This window comes from Phalacrocorax aristotelis, chromosome 8 (assembly GCF_949628215.1).
Source record: "Phalacrocorax aristotelis chromosome 8, bGulAri2.1, whole genome shotgun sequence".
Classification (NCBI taxonomy): Eukaryota; Metazoa; Chordata; class Aves; order Suliformes; family Phalacrocoracidae; genus Phalacrocorax; species Phalacrocorax aristotelis.
In genome coordinates this window covers 38,224,400-38,246,292 of record NC_134283.1, presented here as the reverse complement: position 1 = coordinate 38,246,292, position 21,893 = coordinate 38,224,400, and the positions used below count along the sequence as shown (strand labels likewise).

Genomic DNA, 21,893 nt, shown 5'->3' with positions numbered 1-21,893 from the left:
TTGACATTGGCAGACTTCTGTTTACTCCTCTTTCATGTGCTTATTTTAAATCCCATGCTGCACCTTATAGGTGGCTGACTTCAAATGAGCTGTTTAATTAGCATTAGGTGCTTTCTGATTTACAGGCACAATTAAACAGTATCTGTTTCTTCCCCCTTTTTTTGACCTGCAGTTGTTTTTTGAGGATACAATTGATGATGCAAAGTACTGTGGGCGGCTGTACGGCCTTGGCACAGGAGTGGCTCAGAAACAAAATGAAGATGTGGACTCAGCCCAAGAGAAAATGAGCATTTTGGCTATTATCAACAACATGCAGCCGTGATAAGCGGGTACCACTCAGCAGAACATCGTTACCATATTGGCAGCTGCTGTCCTCAACCATTTTCCCTAATACTGTGTCAAAACAAAAGGCATCTACAGTATACAGCCTGCAGAAGGCCTGCAGTTTTGCTGAAGAGCTGCATCTTCATTTGAAACCCAGAAGAGGAGAATTGACTGAATTCCTAATGCCAGCATTTGTGGTTTGCCATCTTTTTAATACCAAGGGCAAAAGACAGAACCTACTGTGTATACCTCTTGTTTTTTTCCTCTTTATACGGTACAGAATCTGCAAGGAAGACTTAACAGTAGAATATTCAGTAGAGCTGAGGGTCTGGAAATCCAGTGAAAATGGACACAGACATGCACACAAATTTGTAAATTGTGCTTTATAAAGCTTATTTTAAAACTTCTGCATGTTGTGAGGGTGACTGCTTCACCTCATGTTTTGCTTATTTTATCTTCGTGTAGTCTGTGGAAATTGCTCCCTTTGATCACTGCAGAGGTTTGGGAACGGATGACATTAAAATAATCCTTGCAGCTAAAGATACTCAGAGATTTGCTTTAACAACAATGGGAACGGATATTACTGGTGTTGATTTGATCAGCTCTCCATAGTTTCTAATTCTGTACGGTACAGGTTTGACCCATACTGAGCCTCAGCTTAGTTCTTACGGGTATTAATAAACTGTTCTGGAAATAGATTAAGAGGCCTAAAAGTTCACCTTTGACAGGGGATTGGACCAATACTCTGACTTCAGTTTTCTTGAACTTACTTAACCTACAAACTATTCTTTTCCTTGCAACACAAGTAGTTCAGCAGATGGATAAATATTTGTTCCTCTTCTCCCCCCCTGCTTCTCTAGCCCCTAATTCTACTATATGCATAACAACAGCCAAAACAGCTCAATTTCTCTTTATTAGAAGCATCTGAAAAGCGGTTAGAGGATGGAACAACTTGGGATTCTGACATTTTTTAAAAAGAGCTATGCTACAATATCTTTTTTCCTAACAGCTCCATAATGGCATTTTTTAAAAAAAAAAAAACAAAACCCAACAAAAAAACCCCAACCCTTTTGGACATGGGAATCTTAAAATTTTAAGACTTTGTCTTGCATTTTAAACAAGCTTAACCAATCCATTATTAGGAGTTGAGGTTTAGAGCTGGTATTTAAAATGCTTGTAAATACTACTTGTTTTTAATTTTTGTAAAATAAATTTTTTTAAACCAGGCCTTGTTTTGAATTTTCCATCAAGCACTAAAATTCCCAAAGTTCAGGCTTTAGAATCTGTATTCGAGCAATACATGCTCAAAAATGCTCAAGTAAGTTACTTTCTTCTTTTACCATTTACGATGTGCTACTGGGGTAGTTCTTAGTAAAATCTGCTTTTGAGCTTAGTTTACAGTAGCTGATGAAAGTTGAGCTTAAGATCTGTTTGAGGACTTGTATTCTCTTTCTCCTCGTCTCAGCACAACTGGCAGCATTGTGGAATATTCTTTCAGTGCAGCATAGCCACGTAAAGCAACAAATCCGTTTTGGTCATCTGTCCTATGTGAGGTTTTCCTGCTCCATTTAAACTCTACGGGTTCTTGCTTAAAACGTAGGAGGGCTGTTTGGTTAAGCACTAGCTCCCCCTCCTGGTTTTCAAGCGTTTTGTACAAAATTTAGCAAATTCATGGCAACAGTTTACCAGATGACCACATCTGGAGCATGATCTTCTTTTAGTATAACCCCTGGCTTCCACCTACTGCTCTTCAAGTTGTTCGGAGGCTTTACTTTTTGGAGCAGGAAATATTATCGGTATCAAGTCTGCATTTTGGCTGGAAGAATCTAGAACAGCTCTTGATCTAAAAAAAAAAAAATCCATCTGTCCTACTCTTTAAGTAATCTTTATTGTACTTAGAAACTTTCTAAATTCATGACCCCCCCCATCCTACCATGAACTTTTCTGTTGCATTTAAAACTTGCCTCTAGAAATTACTAAGATAGATGCTATGTTTAGTAAGGCTTTTGCAGCCTTGTTCTTTTCTTAGGAAGTGTTAGTTTTTCTAACAAGACAGGCAAAACCTTCAGGTAAACTTTAAGACTGGTCAGACCATTGCATGTTCGAGACTCCAGAATCTAGGGTTGGTTTTGGCACTTCTAGAATAGCAGCTTTTCTAGAGAACGTGATAGTGCCTCAACTCCGCCGTCACTGTAGCAAAGAAGCAGTTTGTTCAGCCATGGCTGCTGGCAAAAGCAGGGACTTTCTTGACCTGCAGAAATCCCTTATCTCCTGCCAGTTGTGCTGGAAACAACTATAAAAGGTCCTGCCCCCCCCTTTTTATGTTGTACAGGTGGCTTCACCCCACAAAGCTAAGTCATATCAGATAAAACAAGCGTGTGCCAAGTTTGATTTTATGTAGCACTTTAACAAAAGCAGAGGCTGATGTTTAATGCATTAGCCCTTGATTGGTAATGATTTCTAGCCATCAAATTAAAAGCCAATTCATGGTGGTAGAAGGCTTTATTTAAAAAGAAAATACACTCAGAATGCTTTTAAGAACACTACTGACTTAAGGGTCAGTGTGCTTGCAGAAACTGTTGTTTTTCCTGAGGGCAGCTACTATTCCTCCTCTGCTGAAAGGCTGACAGAGCTGCTCAAAACTGTTTCTCTTGCATGTAAATAGCAAGAGCTTTCATTAGGATAACTTCCAACAAATAAAAAGACTGTACAAAAATCCTGTATACAGTTCAAGCCTACAACCTACTGCTTTTCAGTTTTCTCACACAATCTCCTTAAATAGTAGTAGTTAATGACCATGACTGAATCTGTAAATAAACCTGATTTTTTGTAGTTTTATCCAAAATAACCACGGCTACCAAAACAAGCGCCTTCACTTGAAGAAAGAACAGCCTTGGTGTTAAGTAGCTGTAGGCAGTTCAAGGGAGACAGTTTGGTCTCAAAATGTCATGTCAGGAACCTCCTGCCAGCCTTTTTGTAAGTATTAGCGCTGCCATGTTTCCTAAGGAGATCCAGTGCCTGTTCGCATAGTTCGGGAGGGCACTGGGATCCAACGTGAAGGAGCACGAGGCAGCACTCCAGCACGTCGGGGAACGGGAACACCTGCAAAAATAGGAACATGAGGTGATGTCTACTCTTTCAACTATAATTGTTCACCTACAACATACTCAGGCAGCCAGCTCTCCAAAGACACTGCTTTATAGTATCTTCTGAACAGTCATGAGTCAGATGCATTTTTCCCTCCTCCTTTAGTACATTATCTCATGTTTAACCAGGTTTGCCCCCTCTTGCACAATCACCATGATTACCTTTAGTTATATCACAGACTAGGGAGCAGAGGGAATGAGACACCCTCAGAAGTGGTGTTTTCAAACACCTGATGTGTAGTTTCTATAGTTCCTGATCTACAAAGGCCATTTTATACCTTAAATTTCTGATTTCACTGTTTGGATAAACTTGTTTTGCACACATAATTCTAAATAGCAAAGGATTACTTTAAAGGGCACGGGCGAGATTCATACAGAATATCCCACTGACTCCTCCCGTGCAGGAGCTTTACGCTTTCTAGCTGCACGGAGAAAGTTATGCTTGGAACAAAAATATGACCCTAATGCCATGTGTCGATTCTCTCCCAAAATTACCACAGGATCACAAAGAAAGTCACTGTTCCTTACTTTCTGTATGAAGGGGATTCTATGAGGAGGCTGCACTTACAAGATCGTCTTTTTTCAGAACCACAATGCGTCTTCTGAAAACTTACCTTCAAATTGTCTGGAAATTCTGCTAGTTTCTGCTTTGCTTTTAGAAGCTGCTTTGTTAGTTCAGGGAGTGTAATTGGTTCCTTTACTTCACTGTCAAGAGAAGAGCAGGTGTCATGAGTAACCATTTTGCTTAAATGACTGCAGAGCTGTATACTGTACTGTATAGGGAGCACAGGACAGCTGGACAACGCTCTAGCTCTTTCTTGCCAAAGCCCCAGATAGTTGTTCAACAAAGACACAGACCGCTCAGAACATGCTTATCCTTCTCATTATCCTCCCCTTTTCAAGCTGCCCTGTTTATTCACTGTACCAACACACCCCGTGTATCAGGAAGTTACTCTGGTGTAGTAAGTTTATGCACATGGTGGTTCAGCCCCAGGCAAATGCAAGACTTGAGCTGTATGTTGAAGTGCTCCTGGGTGACACGCTTGAGATTAGAGGCAGTCTGAGCTAAACAACAAATCTGCTGCACAAACACACACACAAAAAAGCAATGCTTTTCAATCCATTCATTCATGTTCTGAAGCTTACCAATTCGTCTGGCTGCTGTCAGAGCACGGTTTGTCTGATTCAGCCTCTGAACTCTGCTGCAGGTTGCTCTCGTGGGTGCTTCCATTTGTGTTTTCCTGAAGACTGTTCCTCTGCTGCTGATGTTGGCGGATCATATCTGCTAAAATCTGCTGGACCTCAGCTATATCTCTCTGGGTGTTCTGTAAAGCAGCGATCTCTTCGGAAAGAAGCACTTTGCAGCCATCCAGTTTTGACTGTCTGTCTACCGAATTGCCTGAGCTAGTTCTTGAGTCACTTTCTGTCTCACACACACGAACTGCAGTTGTATTGTGGAGGTTTTCATCCATCTCAGCTGCAGTTTGATCAGCAGTTTCTTCAGAGGACTGACTTGAAACATAACTCTTCTCAAGAGCTGTCTGCTCACTGGGACACAGCACGGGATCCAAATCAGCCTTCTGCGAGACAAGGGAGCCTTTGGGTGGGTTCCACCACAGGTCGTACAGGATTCTGTAAGCCACAAAGCCCTCTAAACTTCTGCAAGCGTCCATGCTCTGAGAATTTGTGCTGTCCAGTTTGCGTCTCAGGTTATCACAGCCTAATAATGAAAAAAGGATTATAAATAAGTTTATAGAGATTTCCAAAGAAAAAGACCAGATCTGGTAAATGAACGGCTATCCTGGAGACCCAAACCAGAGATTTCCTCAGATTCTGGCAGAGTGGTGCAGGAAGCAGAAAAGCAAAGGCAGACATCTTTGGCATCTTTTTATACACAATACTCTGTTCTAGCTAGCATGACACTGCATGTTCTCATCGTTGACAGCAAACTTCTTTGGTCCAAAGCTGCTCATCAAGATGTTCACATGATGAAGAGCCACAAAATAAATGTGCTGCACACTCTGCAGAGAATGAAGGGAAGGGCCGATGGGAGCAACTTCTAACTATGAGATGAACACAGCTTTCCCGTGTCCCCGTCTCCTTTACCGAACAGAATTTGCTCGGTTTCCTACATCACCCACACCAGCTGATGCTACTGAGCTTCCTTCCAGTCAGGAATTTTGATCGCCCAACAGCCCTTGTACTAGCCAAACTCCATGGGTTTCCATATACATGGGCATGCCTTGCTCCTTCCAAGTGATTAGGCCTAGTAATATTAATGGACAAGGAAGATCCCCCTGTCTGTCCGTGCCAGGAGATACACAAAAAGAGACTTACCTTCAGGGAGGACAATACTGCAGATCTCTTGCATCAGAGTGAAATTACCAGCATCGTAACTGCGGGTCACAGCTCCGAGAATACTTTTCACTGCCTCATCCCACACAGCAGTCCGATAGCTCAGGGCTGCAAGGGTCAGGTCATGGGAGATATGGAAAAGCACCTACAGGAAGCACCAGAGAGCATGATTAATAATTCTACTGCACAGCATAAATTACTCACAGCTTATGACCATTGTGGAAGAGCCCAGAAGCACATGACTTAACTAAAAGCGATTTTACATAGTCTCCTTCATGCAGGAGACACAGCACTTTTACATTACTTACAACTGTAAAACCAGCAGCTGTGCTTGCACGTGTCCTACAACAGATGAGAAGTGGGAGTACACCAAAGGTCAGTGACTCACTGCAGTCAGAGAGAAGAGCTGCAGGAGTGCCAGTCTATGAACAGACCTTCTGAACTCCTGGATATTTTAACAACAAGCAGCCCTGCCTCTCCTAACAATCCGACACAAAACCCGAAATCACTGCTGAGACTACTCAGCTATGCCAATCACTCCCACCCAGCCAGCGCATCTCGGCGATCTCGGCGCTAATCACTAACACCGTATGTCAGTTCTCACCCTGCACAGAAACAAGTGCAGAAGCAAACTGGTGGCTACACAAGCCATCCCAGCTGCCTGTCATCTACTGCTCCCACATCACCACCTCATCCTGCAGCAGGGTGCAGGCATCAGTTCCCTGAGAAAGGCTGGCACAATACCACAAAGTAGCTGCATTTTAATGTGTATGCCATAGGAAGGCTTAGTGTGTGTAGAGATCTAAGTCCCTTTACCTGCTTTGGGTGTGTGTTGCTTGTAGAAACAGGATGCTCAATACTGCGCAGCTGCTCCCGTGCACACGTGGCTTGTTCGGTGGTGTCCATGCCCAATACATTCTGCCACACTTCTATCACCATGTCAAGAAATGAGGCCTCTCTGTTCAGTTCCCAGCTGTGATAACAGGGAGGCACGGGGCTCTTTCGGTCACAGGGATTTCTTTCACTAAGGCACTTGCAAAGCAGTTCGTTAAGGCAGAAAACAAGCCTTTGTCCCTTTAACAAGAAAAAAAAAAAAGGCACTGAGCTGCTGCTAGAAGAAAAACAATCCCTTACTGACCACAGCAGGTGGGCTGTTTCACAACTGCAGCTACCAAAGAACAATGCTGATGGACTCAGAGTCCCTAAGGTCAAAAGGAAACCTCAGAACAAGCCAAGCTAGCCTTCTGCTTCTCAGTCTGCACAAAAATAAATTTCTGGATTAAGCCACCAGCAGATGGACTTACAGTTAGCTCCTTTGCTCCTTCAATGTAAACAGCGAATACTTTCCTTCTCTTCTTTCTTCTATTATCAGTATTGCATACTTAAAAAAAATTCCCACTTTTCTCAAATACCTCTCACACAACTAACAGGCACAGAGCCTACATGCCTCCCCACCACGGGCCCTTTGCCTCTGCAAAGGCACATGCTTCTTCATATGGCCACTGCAATAAACTTGTAAAATATTCTGAGCTCAAAGGACTATCTGTAGACTGTTTACATATGGGAAGTGGTGCCAAGTAACCACCAGACTCACAAATAGAGTTTTATGTTGCTGAAGGACTTCCTGAGCTCCCACCCAGTTCCTGGATAACAGCAGGTCTTGGGCACATCTGAACGACAAGGATGCTGACAACTCCTCCTCTCCAGATATCTGTGCAACCTCAGCAGCAGTCTTAAGGGATGTCACGTCCCCCTTTCTTGACAACACCTTAACTGCATCATAGGGTGAGGAAGCCCCCAAATAACTGAAAAGAGATAAAAGCAAATCAACTTGATTAGTACTAAGATATAGTTTTTAAGTTGTATTGCAACACAATAGCACAAACCTACAAATGAAGGTAAACCCATATTTTCCACAGGTTCTCAGAGCTCTCATCACTTTCCCTTACCAAGGCTTACTATAGACATATGGCACCTGATCCAATGCAAAGCTACAAAGGGAGAGTCACACAGCCTAATAACCTGGACTGAAACCTCTGGTGGTGTGCATACCACACACGGCTTGGATGAGGAATAGAGAGACTCAAGAGACAAAGGTTATATGCAGTAGTTTATCCCTCCTGCATTTCTCTGGATTTCATCTGAATGCTTTCACAAGCATGAACACCCTCAAAAGTGCCAGAACTGAAATCAGCATTAAGCAAAGGACACTATTCCAGCCAAAATATTTCAAGCGTTATTAGTAATTTTGGTAGTCACAAATCTGAAGCACTCTAGTTGGAGGAGGAGAACCCCATGATTAGGATACTAGCTAAGGCCTCAAGAAAGTCTGGATGAACTGTTGCACTGCACATTTCCAGTGGAAAGCTGGAAACATCACACAGTATTTTCGTATACATCCTAATCTTAGTCTTGCTAGACTAGTCTTCAGAGACTTCCAGTACTGTCTATGGAAAGAGATGGCTCTACGGCAGTATGGCATTTGGACCTTCTGCTCTGAGCTGCCCTCTGGACCTTCTAGAGGAAGCCTGGTGACATCAGGCTCAGAAAGCACCTTAGACACATAATGAGCAGACCAGTTAACAAATTTTAGCTCCTACAAAACCAAGAACCTCCTTTGTTTCAGGTATGGAACCAATTCTGTCTTCTTCCCAGTAACACTCACCATTTGGCAGCCATGGAATAATGACCATCTTTCTCTAACAGAGCTGCCCAACTGGTGTAGAGATCCTTCAGAATTGGATCTTCTGGGCGCAACCTGGCCTTAGCAATTACAATTGCTTCTCTAATGCACATAAGAGAAACCAGATAGAAAAGTTAATTGACTGTGAACAAAAAGTGAACCAAAACGTCAAATCTACCCCACTAGAAAACAAGAGCAAATCTGAAATGTAAATATACAGCAACCTGTAAAAATGGTTCACTTTCAGGAGTTCAACAGCCTCATATACTTTATGGATGGACAGCAGATGGGAGGCAGCCTTGACATACTGCTCCTGAAAACACAGCTGCTTCACAAAGGCTTCTACTGTCCAAACCCAGGCCTGATATCCAACTGCAAAAGAGAAGGCAATACAATTGGAGTCAAGTTTTAAAAGTGGGAGAATTCCTGTGGGATGACATCATCACCAGTTGCTTCAACATGTACCTCTTCTTGTTTCTTAACCATCTAATTTCTTGTTTCTTAACCATCCTAATACAAGTCAATGAGGCAATGAAACAGGGCAAAGCTAGAGCTTGAGCACAACTGTAGGACTTCACTACCAGTAAAATAATTTAAAAGCATATTTAAACCAACAGCAAGCTGGAAAGACTCCTATGTATTACAAAGAACCATCTTTGTGCTTGTAAGAATAGGCCTGCTCCTTCAAGAAGTCCCAAAGGAAAGCACTCTATTTCCTGCTATCCCAACCTAAGGGTGCTTGTAGAAACATCCCAGTCTTTGTCATAAGTAGGATATGTTTTGTGTCTGATTTTTGTTATCAGGCAGTTAAAGAAGCAACTTCCTTCTAGTCTGGAACAACTGTGAGTTTCCAGCCCAGAACAATCAATGAGGCTACCCCTGGCAGCTAATTCCACCTGCTTATGTGTTACCAGAACAAACATACCCATGGGTGAGATTGCTACCAGCTGGTCTGTTAGCTCTCCCCTCTCAGCAGCTGCCTGGAGGACACCCTTCATATCTCCTTTCCACAACATGAGCTGCTGAAAGAGCTCTGGATGCCCATTCTCCAGGTGATGTTTTCCTGTTGGAAGCAAACACACTTCCTGTCAGCATGAGTGCAACAGCATTATTTGCCATAGTAAAATAACTTGGCAAAAGCAAGATTATTCAAGCTTAAGGTATTGCAGGTTTTCACCTGAAAGATGTAAAAACTATTTGGGAAAAATATATCTTTTTCTTCTTTTCACACAGATCTGCGTTCTTAATCCTAACACTTTAATCCATAGTAAAGAAAATTCAAGCATTTTTCCTGATTTGTTTTCTCCTTGAATGTAAGGGTTCCAATGGGCATATTGTCGAAGTGGATCCATTATTCCACTTACCTTCCACATCAATCATCTTGTGCAGAGAAGCCCTGTCTGTGAACAGCCCCAAGTGGATGCAGTCCTTGAGGTCAGGGGACACATCTTCATTATTATCTAAACCAGACAGAAAGGGAGAATATTTAAGATTTGGTACAATGCTGGGAACTGGCACTTGCCAAGTGACTGTACCACTCCATTCCACTCAGCTGTTGTCAAATACTTATGTCTTCTACTTTCTTTTCTGTACAGATTTAACAATTTGCAGATCAAACCTAGAACTTGGATGTAAGTTTGACTAGGAGGACTGTGTTTGTGCAGAATATTTATTGTAAATCAAATGTAGCATGTTCCTCTGCACGCTCTCATACTGAAAGAATACAAACACCTCCCTCATAGGTTATTTTCTCCTGCCCACATTATACTTCTGCAGGTGAAAAACACGTTGCATGTATGCAGAGAATTCGACCCTATCTCCACAACATAGGGTCCTACTCAAAACCTGTCTGGAGTGGCTGCAGAGTGCTGAAACACTGCAAGAGAAATTAGATAAGAGACCACAAATAGTCACATGCTTTGATAAACGTAAGGATTTTAGAAGAATAATGCCTAATAGTCAAAGTCCAGTCCTTGGACACATGCTTCTGAACACTTTAGAGCACCTACCCTCTAAATATTTTAGTTTTGGGTGGATACCTTTGGTTTTCAGATGTGTAGCCAGCCTCAAGCAGTCCTGATGCAATTCATCTTTTGATCTGTGATCCATGAATGTGCTGAAGGGTAGAATAGAACGCGGCTTCCTCTTCTTCAGAGAGGCATCAAGAGCTGAAAAATCAGACACATCGTAGTTGCTGCTGCACAGTTACAAGTGTGTCCTACAGCAGAACTCTCCAATGTATTCCCAGACCCCCTCTCCCTCACACAGGAAAACAAAACCCAGATGCTCAAGTGCCACGTGCATCTCTATTATGACAACTCTGACTTTTGAATACTGATCACTTTGCATGTTTTTCTGCCCACCTTGCCTGGAACAAAACTAGCAACTATAAGGAAATATCTAAGCCCACACTGAACAACTACTCAATTGACCTGACAAGCAGGGCAAATAAAAGCAGCAGCGATTTAAAACGTTTAAGAGATTTTAAGAGCATGCTCTTCTCTCTCTCTGGCACTTATTTGGTGACACGTTAGGAAGGGAAGCTGCGGCCAAACAGAAGCCTAGAACGAGGAACTCTGCCTTAATGCAGGACTGTTAAAAGTCCCTGAAACATACTAACTTGGTTTCTCTTTAGCCGGATCCTTTTTCACAGGAATGGCTTTCTGGATCACAAAAGGCTTTGGCAAGCTGAATGAAGAAAAATTATACGCAGATGATGATGTATCCTTGGACACTGTGGAGTTAAGTGATAAAAAGAAAATTTGGAAAAGCCCATAGCAGGACACTGGACGTATTCACATTCTATTACATTAATTTTGAAATATACAGAAACGAAGCTTTGCTTTGCCATGGAACTTAATAGCTTTTTAGAGAAAGGAAATATTAAGAAAACATTACAAAACTGTCAGAAAGCTAAATAAGATGTCAACAGACACTAACAAAGCTCTACCAGTATTACAAGATTTATTACCAGAAGGCAACACTGATTTAATATAACACTGTTTCAAGCCAAACACAGTAACTTTGTTCACCAGGCCAGAATCTTCTTATTTAAACACAATTAGTCCCAAACTAGTTTAGAATATTATGAAAGTCATTTCAGAACTGAAGTTCCTTCAGTGGGCTATCTCAATAAAAGCGTATTATGAGAAAATCTGCATGAAAATATTAAACTTGGTGATGCTCTGAGGGCTAAACAGTCTGGTAACTATTGAACTAAAGATGATTTGATTATTACCAGTCACGGAGACTTTATCAGAAAGCTCTGCCTCCTGAGCTTCTTTTTCTCCTTCATGGTCTGACACTCCACTTTCCTCTAGTAACATTTCCTTCGTGCTTTCATCTCCATTCACGGCATCACTTAGATCCTGCTTGGTTGGACTCTTTCCTATAGGCTTTTTCTTCTTCTTCGTTTTGACTTTTGGTTGCATACTTCTTTTTTTCTCTAATTCTATACTCTTTTTGCCTGTAAACGGTTGCAAAAATTACCCTGATATTATCTGTAGAGACTTCTAGTTTATTAGCTGTCTGTGTCTCATGATGAACATTTATTTTCCAAATAAGGTTACAACTCAATTTAAATCTAGACAGGAGTTTATTCCTGGAGATGTAGCAGGCAGGGATAAGAACTTATCATACCATTTCCATGTGGCAACCCTCTATTTCCCAGCTCCGACATCATCTTCAGGAAAGGATCTTCTTTTTGAATATACTTACCCTGAGGAGGCCGTGTATGCTCCTGCTTTGAGATGTGCCATTTGTGAACAGAAAAATCATCTGCTCCTGTATAAACGGAATCTGAATCCACTGGTGACCACTGGACACTCAGCAGCCGGCCCTGGTGCCCTCGGTAGTTGCAAAGTGGCTCTTCCTTCATAACATCCCATACCTTATAAACAAGAAAGAAATCCAGTTACTCAGAAAGTCTCATCTTCCCATAATACACTCTATTTTCTCTTCAGTGATTTGCACTTCTAGGAGCTTCTCTTTTAGGGCATTTGCACAGGTATTTCAAATACCAACATGCAAATGTAGAAAATTCAGGGCTTCCTTTGATTGCACCAATATATTTGCATTACATCTTTCTTTAAGGATCCAAAAGCACTAATGTGAAAGTGATAATGACCGGATTTACAAATCAATTCACAAGTCACAAAAATACAGACACCTGCATATTGGGTACCCAGAACCAGGAGATGGTTACCCAGGGTAAATTTGCAGTACTTCAGTAGTTTCTCTCACAAAAGAAGCTTTGCTGTTTCGTCAACTTGATTCCAAAACACTGGAGAATGTATGATTTGAAACTAAAAGAAATATACTTCTGAGTGGCTGTGGACCAATACCTGTGCAGTGCCATCGTAGCAAGCAGATACCAATCTCCCCTCATGGTGGGGACTCCAGGAAAGACTTGTGATTTTAGCTGTGTGTCCAGCCAGAGTTCGAAAAGGCTCTGTTATTATCAAAGGACTTTCTGAAGCGCTTTCTGAAAGAAAAAAGGAAAGGATCAAGTACAGCCAGCAAGACAAACCAGGAGGAAACCAAAACAAGATGCCAAGAATTGGAATATAATCTCCAAACCGTTACCTGCAACACTCTTCAGATTATGTACATAAATAGTGGCATTGATTGAGCCTGAAGCTATCAAGTAGCTCAGCTCTGGCTGGCTCCCATGCTCATGATGCCAACGAATAGCGTTAATCAGTTTATGATGTTGCTGGATAGTGCAGAGTAACTTCAAGTTTGGTGCCTGAAATATTTCAATTGAGCTGAAATGCAAGAACAACAATGTAAGAAATCCACCAGTCAGTGAAAATGGCTTTTTTATTATCCTACGTGAGAAGAGTGAGAGAACATGAAACAGAGTAACTAAGAGAGTTTCTCTTTTCTGGATTCAACTCAAACCCTTGTTTAGTACATCAGCAAAAGTGCATTTTCACCATGAGTGGATCCTTGAAAAATAATTTAACATGATGATGTGGATCCTCCATGCCAAGAGCGGCTAAACCAAATAACGGCGAGGAACACTGTATTATCACAATTAAAATATACTGGCAGTAAAAGAACAGAGACAAACCAGGGCAACAAAAAGTACTTTTGCTTCACTACAGTGATTCTAGTCAGGATCAGCACATATACAGCCTTAACCAACACGTGAAACATACCCATCTTCATTGCCAAGAGCCAAGAGTTTGCCATCTGGTTTCCAGCTGACCTCTGTACGCGCAGGCAGTTTGTGCTGTAGAAAGAAGACACAACTATTGCCAAAAATTCTTAACTCTCTCTTGCATACATTCAACAGAGCAACACTGTCAACTGCACACAGTTGCAATTAGTCTGCAAAATGAAAGTCACAGAGAGGTCCACTGCATTTTGTAGCAGTGACATAAGCTTGAGCAATTAAGAAGAACTGAAGATGCAAGAACCAGTGATTATTTTTATCAGTTCAGTGAAATGTCTCAAACGAAGTTTGTCTGGATTCCAACAGGACCTTGATGATTGATCTTCCTACGCTCCTCGGAAAGCCCTAGACATTGCAAGCCAATGCTATAATCTTTCAAAAGAAATCAAAGTTTACTTGTAATTATTTCTGTCCTAATTTAGATGAAAGATACTTACAACTTAAGCCCCTAAAAATGATCTTTTCGTTGCCTTTGACATTAGTCAACCCCCAGTGAGTCTTCTATGCAAGGAAGAAGCCAAAACACAGCTGAGATAAATCAATATAGTTTGACTGGCTTCAGTTGACTTACGCTGACTTAAAGCAATTGAAGATCTAACCCGCTTCACTTATTTTGTACTTTCAACTAAGAAATGACTGATCATACTTGAGAAGATGTTACGGTCAGTTATCACCAACCACTCTGCATTAGCTGCAGTGTAAATGGAAACAGACTCCTGCAAAATGTTGCCTGTCTTTACTGCAAAATTTATTAAAAAAAGAAAAAGTTAATGTCTGAAACAAGGGGACTAGAGAATTTGAGGTATTTAACTCATGCATGTCAACCACATGATCTAAGCTATGACATTATTCAGGACATTACCTCAAGTGCTTTGGAACTGGAAAGCTCTGTATGAACTAATTATTTTAAGCAGCCACACACAGATTTAAAACCAGACTCTATACTTCACTTTAACTTTTCTGGTGCAGTAAATTACACAGTAGAAAACTAAGTAACTGATGCCAGGAACAGATGTGCCATGTTGACATTGGGGTGGGGGGAAGACCCTTTTGCAGAGGCAAACACAAACTGTTTAAATAGTTTGAGTCAGTATTTCTGAACTTCATCTGCAGAGATTGCGGGATTCAAATTTTCAAATTTTGTATTTGTTACAGATACATCACGAAGGCAAAATCACACACCTGCAACTACAAGGCCACAGGAACTATGCAATAGTTACCATGAATCCATAAACCCCCTCAAAATAACACTCACTTTGATTGAATTAGTGTCTCGGATGACTTTGTTGATGTCATTTGCCTCTCCATTAAGGTTCCAGGGGTTGTGTTGAAAAACAGTGCCTTCTCCAGCACAACTATATAAAGTTACAGAGGGCTGTTCACCTTCTCCTAGACAACAGAGAGAAAAAAAGCTAAATACACCATGTTCTTCATCAGCCTTCCCAGAAGTAATCACTCCCACTATGAATCACAACATTATTTTAAAAGGTTATACATGTTTTAATTGCCTGTGACCTGAAAGCAAGAAGTTCTCACAAAACAATCCTCTGAAAGGATCTCTCATTTCTCCCAGCAGATCTGTCCATAGCACAATCACTGCAAGCATTAAAATTCCCTCTAAAGTTTGGTCCTTAAAAAAATTTCAAGTTGTGTAAGAAGAGTTAACGGAGCTGTTCTGTTTAGTTCAAATGGTAGAAACGTATTTCTGGAGCTAAGGAACCCACACTTGATCCAACACAGTTACTGCAGGAAGCCTGTGCAGTTACTGGTCTGCAATACCCTGAAGTAAGCACAGAGGTGTGGTATGCCCCTCCCACCTATTTCCTAAAGCTACTAGAATTAAAAAACTAGAAGACATTGTTTTGCTCCCTTGCAAAGCTATTAACAATTCCTCAAGCAGAATGCATTCTTAGCTGCTAGAAAGGATTGCTACCAAGCAAATGGGGCTCCTTTTCCTAAGAAGGGAGGCCATACCAACTTCATGGCACCTGTGTGCTCTGCATGGGTGTTCTACTTTGTCACAAGGTGCTGGAAGACTCACCAGAAGACAAAGGAGGAGTTGGCGGCCCCCAGGCTAGTGCGTATACAGTCTTCTTGTGGTAAGTACTGGAGATCTGAGGTGGTTTATTCTTAGCACTGGGCAGGAGGACAATAACGAAGCAGCGACAGTCAGATTTCAGCAAAGGATGATAATAAAAAAAAAAAAAAAATCAAAGCAACATATTTCCAGTGGTGAAAACAGACACCAGGTGCTTTAACATACTAAAGCCATGGCTCAGCCAAGCATTCTTTAGCATCTCCTGTAGGACACTACTGAAATCATAACAAACCCATCCTAATGACCATCACCTGCATGTTGCTCTTCATCCTCTGAAAATGTCTTTCTGGCTAAATTCTTCCTTGACTGATCACCTTGACAGGTGATCTCTGGTCATGCCATTTTAACTTTACCTTACATAAGGATTACCTCAGAAACCGCCAGACATAATGGAGAGATGAAAAGATGCACTGAAAATCTAACCGGTTGACCAGTTTTAATTTAACCTTACTCTTGTCTAACAGTAAAGATACACCTCAGGAAAGACCACACCGCCTATGCATGGTAACATACCAGCAGGATCTGACACTCATGAATTTGAAAGCTACTTTCTTACCTGCTGGAGAAGGTGTCCAATATGCCAACTTTTCCATCATCTGTTCCAAAAGCCAAGCAGCCTTCCTTAGTTGGATGCCAAGATAACTGCAAGCAAAACAGAAAGAGATCCATAATGACACAAGCTACAGACACTTTATTTCTAAATAATAAACAAAAGGAAAACATTGAACTCTATGAGCAAGCACCATCCCTTATACCCACTCTTCCGACTACAGCCACTTGATTGCTCTGCTATGAGTATCAAAGGCTCTCCCGCCACCAGCTATGGTGGGATAAGATGAAAAGGACTAAAATCATTAAAATGCTATTTGACACCTACATTACAAAACAGACACGGAGAATATGGTAGGATGGTGCAAAAACTTCTGGTGTGAACAAGAATAACTACTATGTATTACCACTACCAGTGGTTTTCCCAGGCAGTAGCCTGTGGCCAACCACTGGTTAAACCCAACCTGAAGACATCCATACTGGTTTTTGTGCTTGTCAAACTTCCTAGCAAAGCAAGGGCAACCATGGATGAAGCAAAGGAAGATCATGAAGGAGGATAAAAGTGAAAACATAATGTAACAGCCAGCTGGACTTCAGCTGATTTTCACCAAATGTAATGCAAGCATCTAGGGTTGTAAAAAGGTCTAAAAATTTGTTGCCAGATTCTAAAATGTATTGTATACCAAAAGACTTAAGTCCAAAAGAGCAATTTGGCTTTATATATTTTTAGTTGGGAAAAATCTTCTTCAGAGTGAAAGAGAAAGAAAAATATTCTCAAAAGAAAAAAATTGAGTGAAAAGAAAAGAGAGAAGGAAGAAAAAAGGGAATCAAAAGCACACTTACTGCTGTAACCTTGGACTTTATGCTTTGCCAGAAGGTTTTAACATCATAAATATTGTTCATGGATAAAGTATTCCACACCCGGATCATGCTGTCTCCAACACCGATGGCAAGACAGCCTGTGTCCACAGGGGAGAAGGCAAGACTATAGACAAACCCCCCAAGTGAGGGCAAAGTCCAGCTACAGTTGAGAGTTGAGAGGTCCCAGCACTTCACCTGGAGAGTATTTAAGGAACAAGGAATGGTTAAATGTAGAGTGACTGATATGACAAGGAAAAATGAAGCGCGAGTGAGATGAAAAATCAAAGGGTCAAATTCAAGGTTTGATACAGCCTGTGATCTGCAACCAGAGGATGACATGTCACAGTCAGGGCTGTAATGGTTGGAGGACTGTAATGGAATGGACAAAATGACTATATTTTAGTATTATGGTCCTCTTCTGACTTCAAAATAGGAGGCACTTTGCTGCCTGTAAAAGACAAAACATTAAAAAACCAAAGCTTTAGTTGGTACAAGTAAATGATTTTAAGAAGGAAAAATAGGCCTTTTTAAAAGGAAACATACAGAGGCAACAGATGCCAAGATCCCTTTATTAAATGCTTACCATTCAAGTCCAGAATGTCACGATCATTCACTCAACCACTGTAAGAGCTTGAGGTTATAAACTAAAAAAAAATCTACTCAACTGGTGCTCAGAACAAATTTTAAGTGATGGTGTTATAAAATGCTGCATTAAACCCAGTTCAAGAGAAAATCTGTGGCCCTACAAGGGGTAGCTTCACTCAAACTGTATAGGCACTGCTATTTTTACATTAATTTTATAAATGGTTCTTACATCTCTGTCCATTGAAATGGAAAAAAGGAGCTCCTTGTCTTGTCGCTTCACAGAACAGAGATTGAAGACAATACGGGAGTGATTTTGTCCCTCTGAAGATCCTAGAAGTGTCCACTTGCGTTTTCCAGATTGGGTCAAATCCCAGAGTAGCAGTTCTCCTCTGCAAAATTTAAAGTCTACTTCATTGCTCACTTCAAAAGAATAATATAGGCTATATATAGACTTATTACATGTATACGTACTGCAAGTGCAAGAGCAATACAGCTAGACACACATACACTACACGTGCCTGTACACAGGTACACGCACATGAACACCACCCTACAAATGACAGCTATACTTAACCACACTGAAAACTGACATGTCATGTTCTCCCAGTAGATGGGCAAAACCACAATTAGTATCGTTAGCAGTCAATACTCAGTTAGATTATCAGACAAATTATGGAACAAATAGTAGTTTTCTAGTAGTCTGGGCTCCCACTTTAACTCTTGGCCTGTCTTCTGTCCAGTTATACTGGGAAGGTGTCAATGTTTCATACCCAGTTCTTCCTTATGTATCAAAAAATGAACCTGCAGTTACTGACGGTCCCCAGGCTCCTGTGTGCCCCTACTCACCCAAAACAGCTGGATACAATTTCTGTGGAACGACCAGAAGGCCAGTGAACAGTCAGCCAAATGCGCTCTTTAACAGCGGGATCAATGGCTCCACCTCTTCTCTTTGTGGGTGGCAACTTCAAAGTCGTTATACCTATGGAACCAAGAGGGATCATCTAAACCAAGTACGTCAAAATTCTGAGAGAAAAAGAAGTCCTGTGAATCTGAAGCTTTAAACATGCTCCCCATGCTTTAAGCTATGAAGTTAGCAAATGAAGGCTGCAGTTAGCAAAGAGCTCTCCCACCATATTGTTATTGTTTATCTCACGTAATTAATCTTACTTACTTCTGCCTCTAGTACAGCTCCATATTCGTATGGTCTGATCTTTGCTTCCTGAAGCCAAGTAACAACCTTTCTTCGTTGTTGTGTCCTGCGTCAGCTCCCCATTTGGAACTTTGCTGTCCTCTGAAGGAACTACTGAATACCATTGAAGTTTTGTTACTACATTTTAAAATTCAAAGCTTTATAAAAATACATAACTGAAAATATATTGATTTGTGTCAGAATATACTTTCCTGAACTTATCAGTTGCCTCTGCTTAGCTACTTGCTGACTTTCTATAAGGAATTTAATTCCCTACAAGGACATTTACATGAACTAAAAATCACTTCACAAACTATTTATCACTTCTACATACCTTGGAGCTCATCTTGCCAAGCAAGTAACCTTTCTTCACCAGGCACAGGGCACCAGGCCAGACAATGTATTTCATCATCATGGCCTCTTAGCCGATGAATTACTTCTCTTTTCCTGCTGATATCAATTATAACCACCATGCCATCCTTGTAGCTAAAAACAGATATTTAAATTAATGAAGAGATTCTTTGATCTTTGTGGAATAACACCTGACTCAATTTCCGAGCTCTTTACCAGGGTCACTATCACCATATTACAGAGGGAGAAGCCAAATCACAAGCAGCAATGGGACTAGCAGGCTAACAGTCCATGGGAGCTCCAGTATAGCACTGGTGTACCTGCAGCTGCCTTTTCGAGAAGTGCAACCAGTACATTTGGTTTCAAGAATGGCAGCAATTCATTAGTAATAGAGCTTTCAGTCAAATCTAATTTAAAAATAACAGTTTTAAGAAACTTCAAAGATGCAAAACAAACCTAGAGCCTTACATTATTATGGATTTTTGTGTCTTGCAGGTCTACCAAATCTAAATCTAAATGTAATTTGTTGCATACCAGCAGAAAAAACAACCACCAAAACCTCCTAAAATTAACCTTACAACTGCATTGCAAAAATTCACAATAAGGTTCTTGCAGGAGAAGTATGGAAAATAAAATGCAATGAATATTCACCCAATCGCCACCAGGTTTTCATGATGAGGAGAACAAGTGAGACAAAAAATTGTCCGAGGCTCTGGGAAGAACTGCTGGCTGTCACTTCTATTGTGCCAGTAACAAACAATTACACCTTTTTCATCACCAGATACAATCAGATCTTTCACAAGAGGTGACCAGTGCAATGCCGAGATCGCATTCTGAAGAAAGAGAATTGATTAGAATCATTAAGGTTGGAAAAGACTTCTAGGATCATCAAGTCCAACTGTCAACCCAACACCCCCAGGCCTCCAAAACCATGCCCTGACGTGCCATGTCTACATGTTTTTGAACACCTCCAGGGATGGTGACTCCACCACCTCTCTGGGCAGCCTGTTCCAATGCCTGACCACTCTTTCAGTACAGAATTTTTCCCTAATACCCAGTCTAAACCTCCCCTGATGCAGCTTGAGGCCATTTCCTCTCATCCTAGTCCTATCACTAGTGACTTGGTAAAAAAGACCAACACCCACCTTGCTACAACCTCCTTTCAGGTAGTTGTAGAGCATGATAAGGTCTCCCCTCAGCCTTCTCTTCTCCAGACTAAACAATCCCAAGTTACCTCAGTTGCTCCTCATCAGACTTGTTTTCCAGACCCTTCACACATTCGATCAATACATTTAAAGCTGTCTTACCACCATTTAACACAGAGCAACAGGCAGAAAATAACCTGTGAGTACTCCTCAGCATCAGCTGAGTTTGTTCTTAAGTGTTTTGGTTCTTTTAGGCTTTAGCACAACTAATGTATTTCCTGATACATTGTCCTGAGTCACAGTAACTGTTCAAATGTACATTCTTAGTCTGTCCTGTGTGGAACAATAACTCGCTGAAAAGATTTTAAGCGAGCTGGGTTAAGTGGCAATGAGTACGCACTGCAAGCACGCTTGTTTAGCGAGGCTTTAATGGTAACCAACAGCTTTTAGCGAGGCTTTAATGGTAACCAACAGCTTATCAAGGTGATGCACCAACACTGCAGCCCTAAGGCTAGCACAGAAAGGCTGGCCGGAAGCATTCGGTGCTTTTAATTTCACCAGGTTTGAAACTCACCTTTCCTAAAGTACCATCACCCTGCTTTGTGTGTGCAAGCAAGACCTAAAAAAACCGACCGGTGCTACGAGTTCTTTCTGTCTCGCCCCCTCCGTCCCCACATCTCTGCGCCTACCTGGTGCAGGCTGTACTCCCCCACCGCCGCCAGGGCCTCCGTGTCCCAGATTTTGATGCTACCGTCGTCGGAGCTGCTGGCGCAGAGGTTGCTCTGCCCGGGGCAGTGGCAAAACGCGAACCCGGAGATCCTGTCCGTGTGTCCGATGAGCTCTCCTGCACCGACAGCGACAGACGGCGATGGGAACCTCCGCGGGGGCACAGTCCCCTAACCCCCTCCACCCCTCCCCCCCCGACACACCCCGGGGCTCCCGTCCGTCCGTGTGTCCCCCCCCCCCCCCGGGCTCCCTTCTCCCCCCTCCTCCACACCCCCGGTGCTCCCGCCCCCCCTCACCCCGGGGCTCCCACCCCCACGTGCCCGAGCGGCTCCCGGCGGAGGGGTGGCTCCGCGGGGCCAGGCTCCCCCACCCAAAAGGCGGGGGGCGGCAGGGTAGGGGGGGAGAAGAGGAGAGGGAAGGGGAGGCGGGGGTCCCGCCGGCAGGCCCGGGGTCCCCCCAGAGAAGAGGGTCGTGGCAGTACCGTAAAAGGCGGGTGCGGCGGCAGCAGCACCGACATCCAGCAGGCAGACGCGGTACCTCGCCGCGAAGCCGAAGAGGCGGCCATCGCTGCTGGCGTCGCTGCAGCGGCTGCTGTACCAGTTAGGGGAGGCGGGGAGCACCCGCACGCCCGCCGCCATCGCCCGGGGCCGCACCTCCCGCCCCGCCAGGCCGCCGCGGGCGCAGCCGCCGAGCGCCGCGCAC

At 42.4% G+C, this 21,893-nt stretch overlaps 2 protein-coding genes across 4 annotated transcripts in view; one reads left to right on the top strand and one right to left on the bottom strand.

Moving 5' to 3' along the window:
• The window catches only part of CNOT8 (CCR4-NOT transcription complex subunit 8), a 7,871-nt gene extending 6,321 nt beyond the window's left edge, over positions 1 to 1,550 (top strand). For both annotated transcript variants that reach the window (XM_075102634.1, XM_075102633.1), the window contains exon 7: positions 173 to 1,550. In XM_075102634.1, coding sequence (XP_074958735.1) covers positions 173 to 322 — 150 coding nt within the window. In that variant the 3' untranslated portion in view covers positions 323 to 1,550. The remainder of the gene's footprint in view (positions 1 to 172) is intronic.
• GEMIN5 (gem nuclear organelle associated protein 5) lies at positions 1,220 to 21,893 on the bottom strand. Of its 2 annotated transcripts, none has more exons than XM_075102631.1 (28): positions 21,673 to 21,893; positions 21,155 to 21,309; positions 19,972 to 20,153; positions 19,304 to 19,455; positions 18,952 to 19,083; positions 18,627 to 18,759; positions 18,010 to 18,169; positions 17,178 to 17,390; positions 16,342 to 16,427; positions 15,729 to 15,823; positions 14,943 to 15,076; positions 13,671 to 13,744; positions 13,093 to 13,274; positions 12,852 to 12,991; positions 12,226 to 12,397; positions 11,747 to 11,974; positions 11,129 to 11,242; positions 10,548 to 10,676; positions 9,873 to 9,968; positions 9,434 to 9,571; positions 8,733 to 8,880; positions 8,491 to 8,610; positions 7,420 to 7,630; positions 6,642 to 6,899; positions 5,808 to 5,970; positions 4,617 to 5,190; positions 4,085 to 4,175; positions 1,220 to 3,426 (listed from the first exon to the last, which is right to left on the bottom strand). In XM_075102631.1, the coding sequence occupies exons 1-28, from the start codon at positions 21,827 to 21,829 to the stop codon at positions 3,271 to 3,273; spliced, it is 4,593 nt and encodes a 1,530-aa protein (XP_074958732.1). In that variant the 5' UTR covers positions 21,830 to 21,893; the 3' UTR covers positions 1,220 to 3,270. The 2 variants fall into 2 exon arrangements, with proteins under 2 accessions (XP_074958732.1, XP_074958733.1); XM_075102632.1 differs by having other exon boundaries at positions 18,952 to 19,080.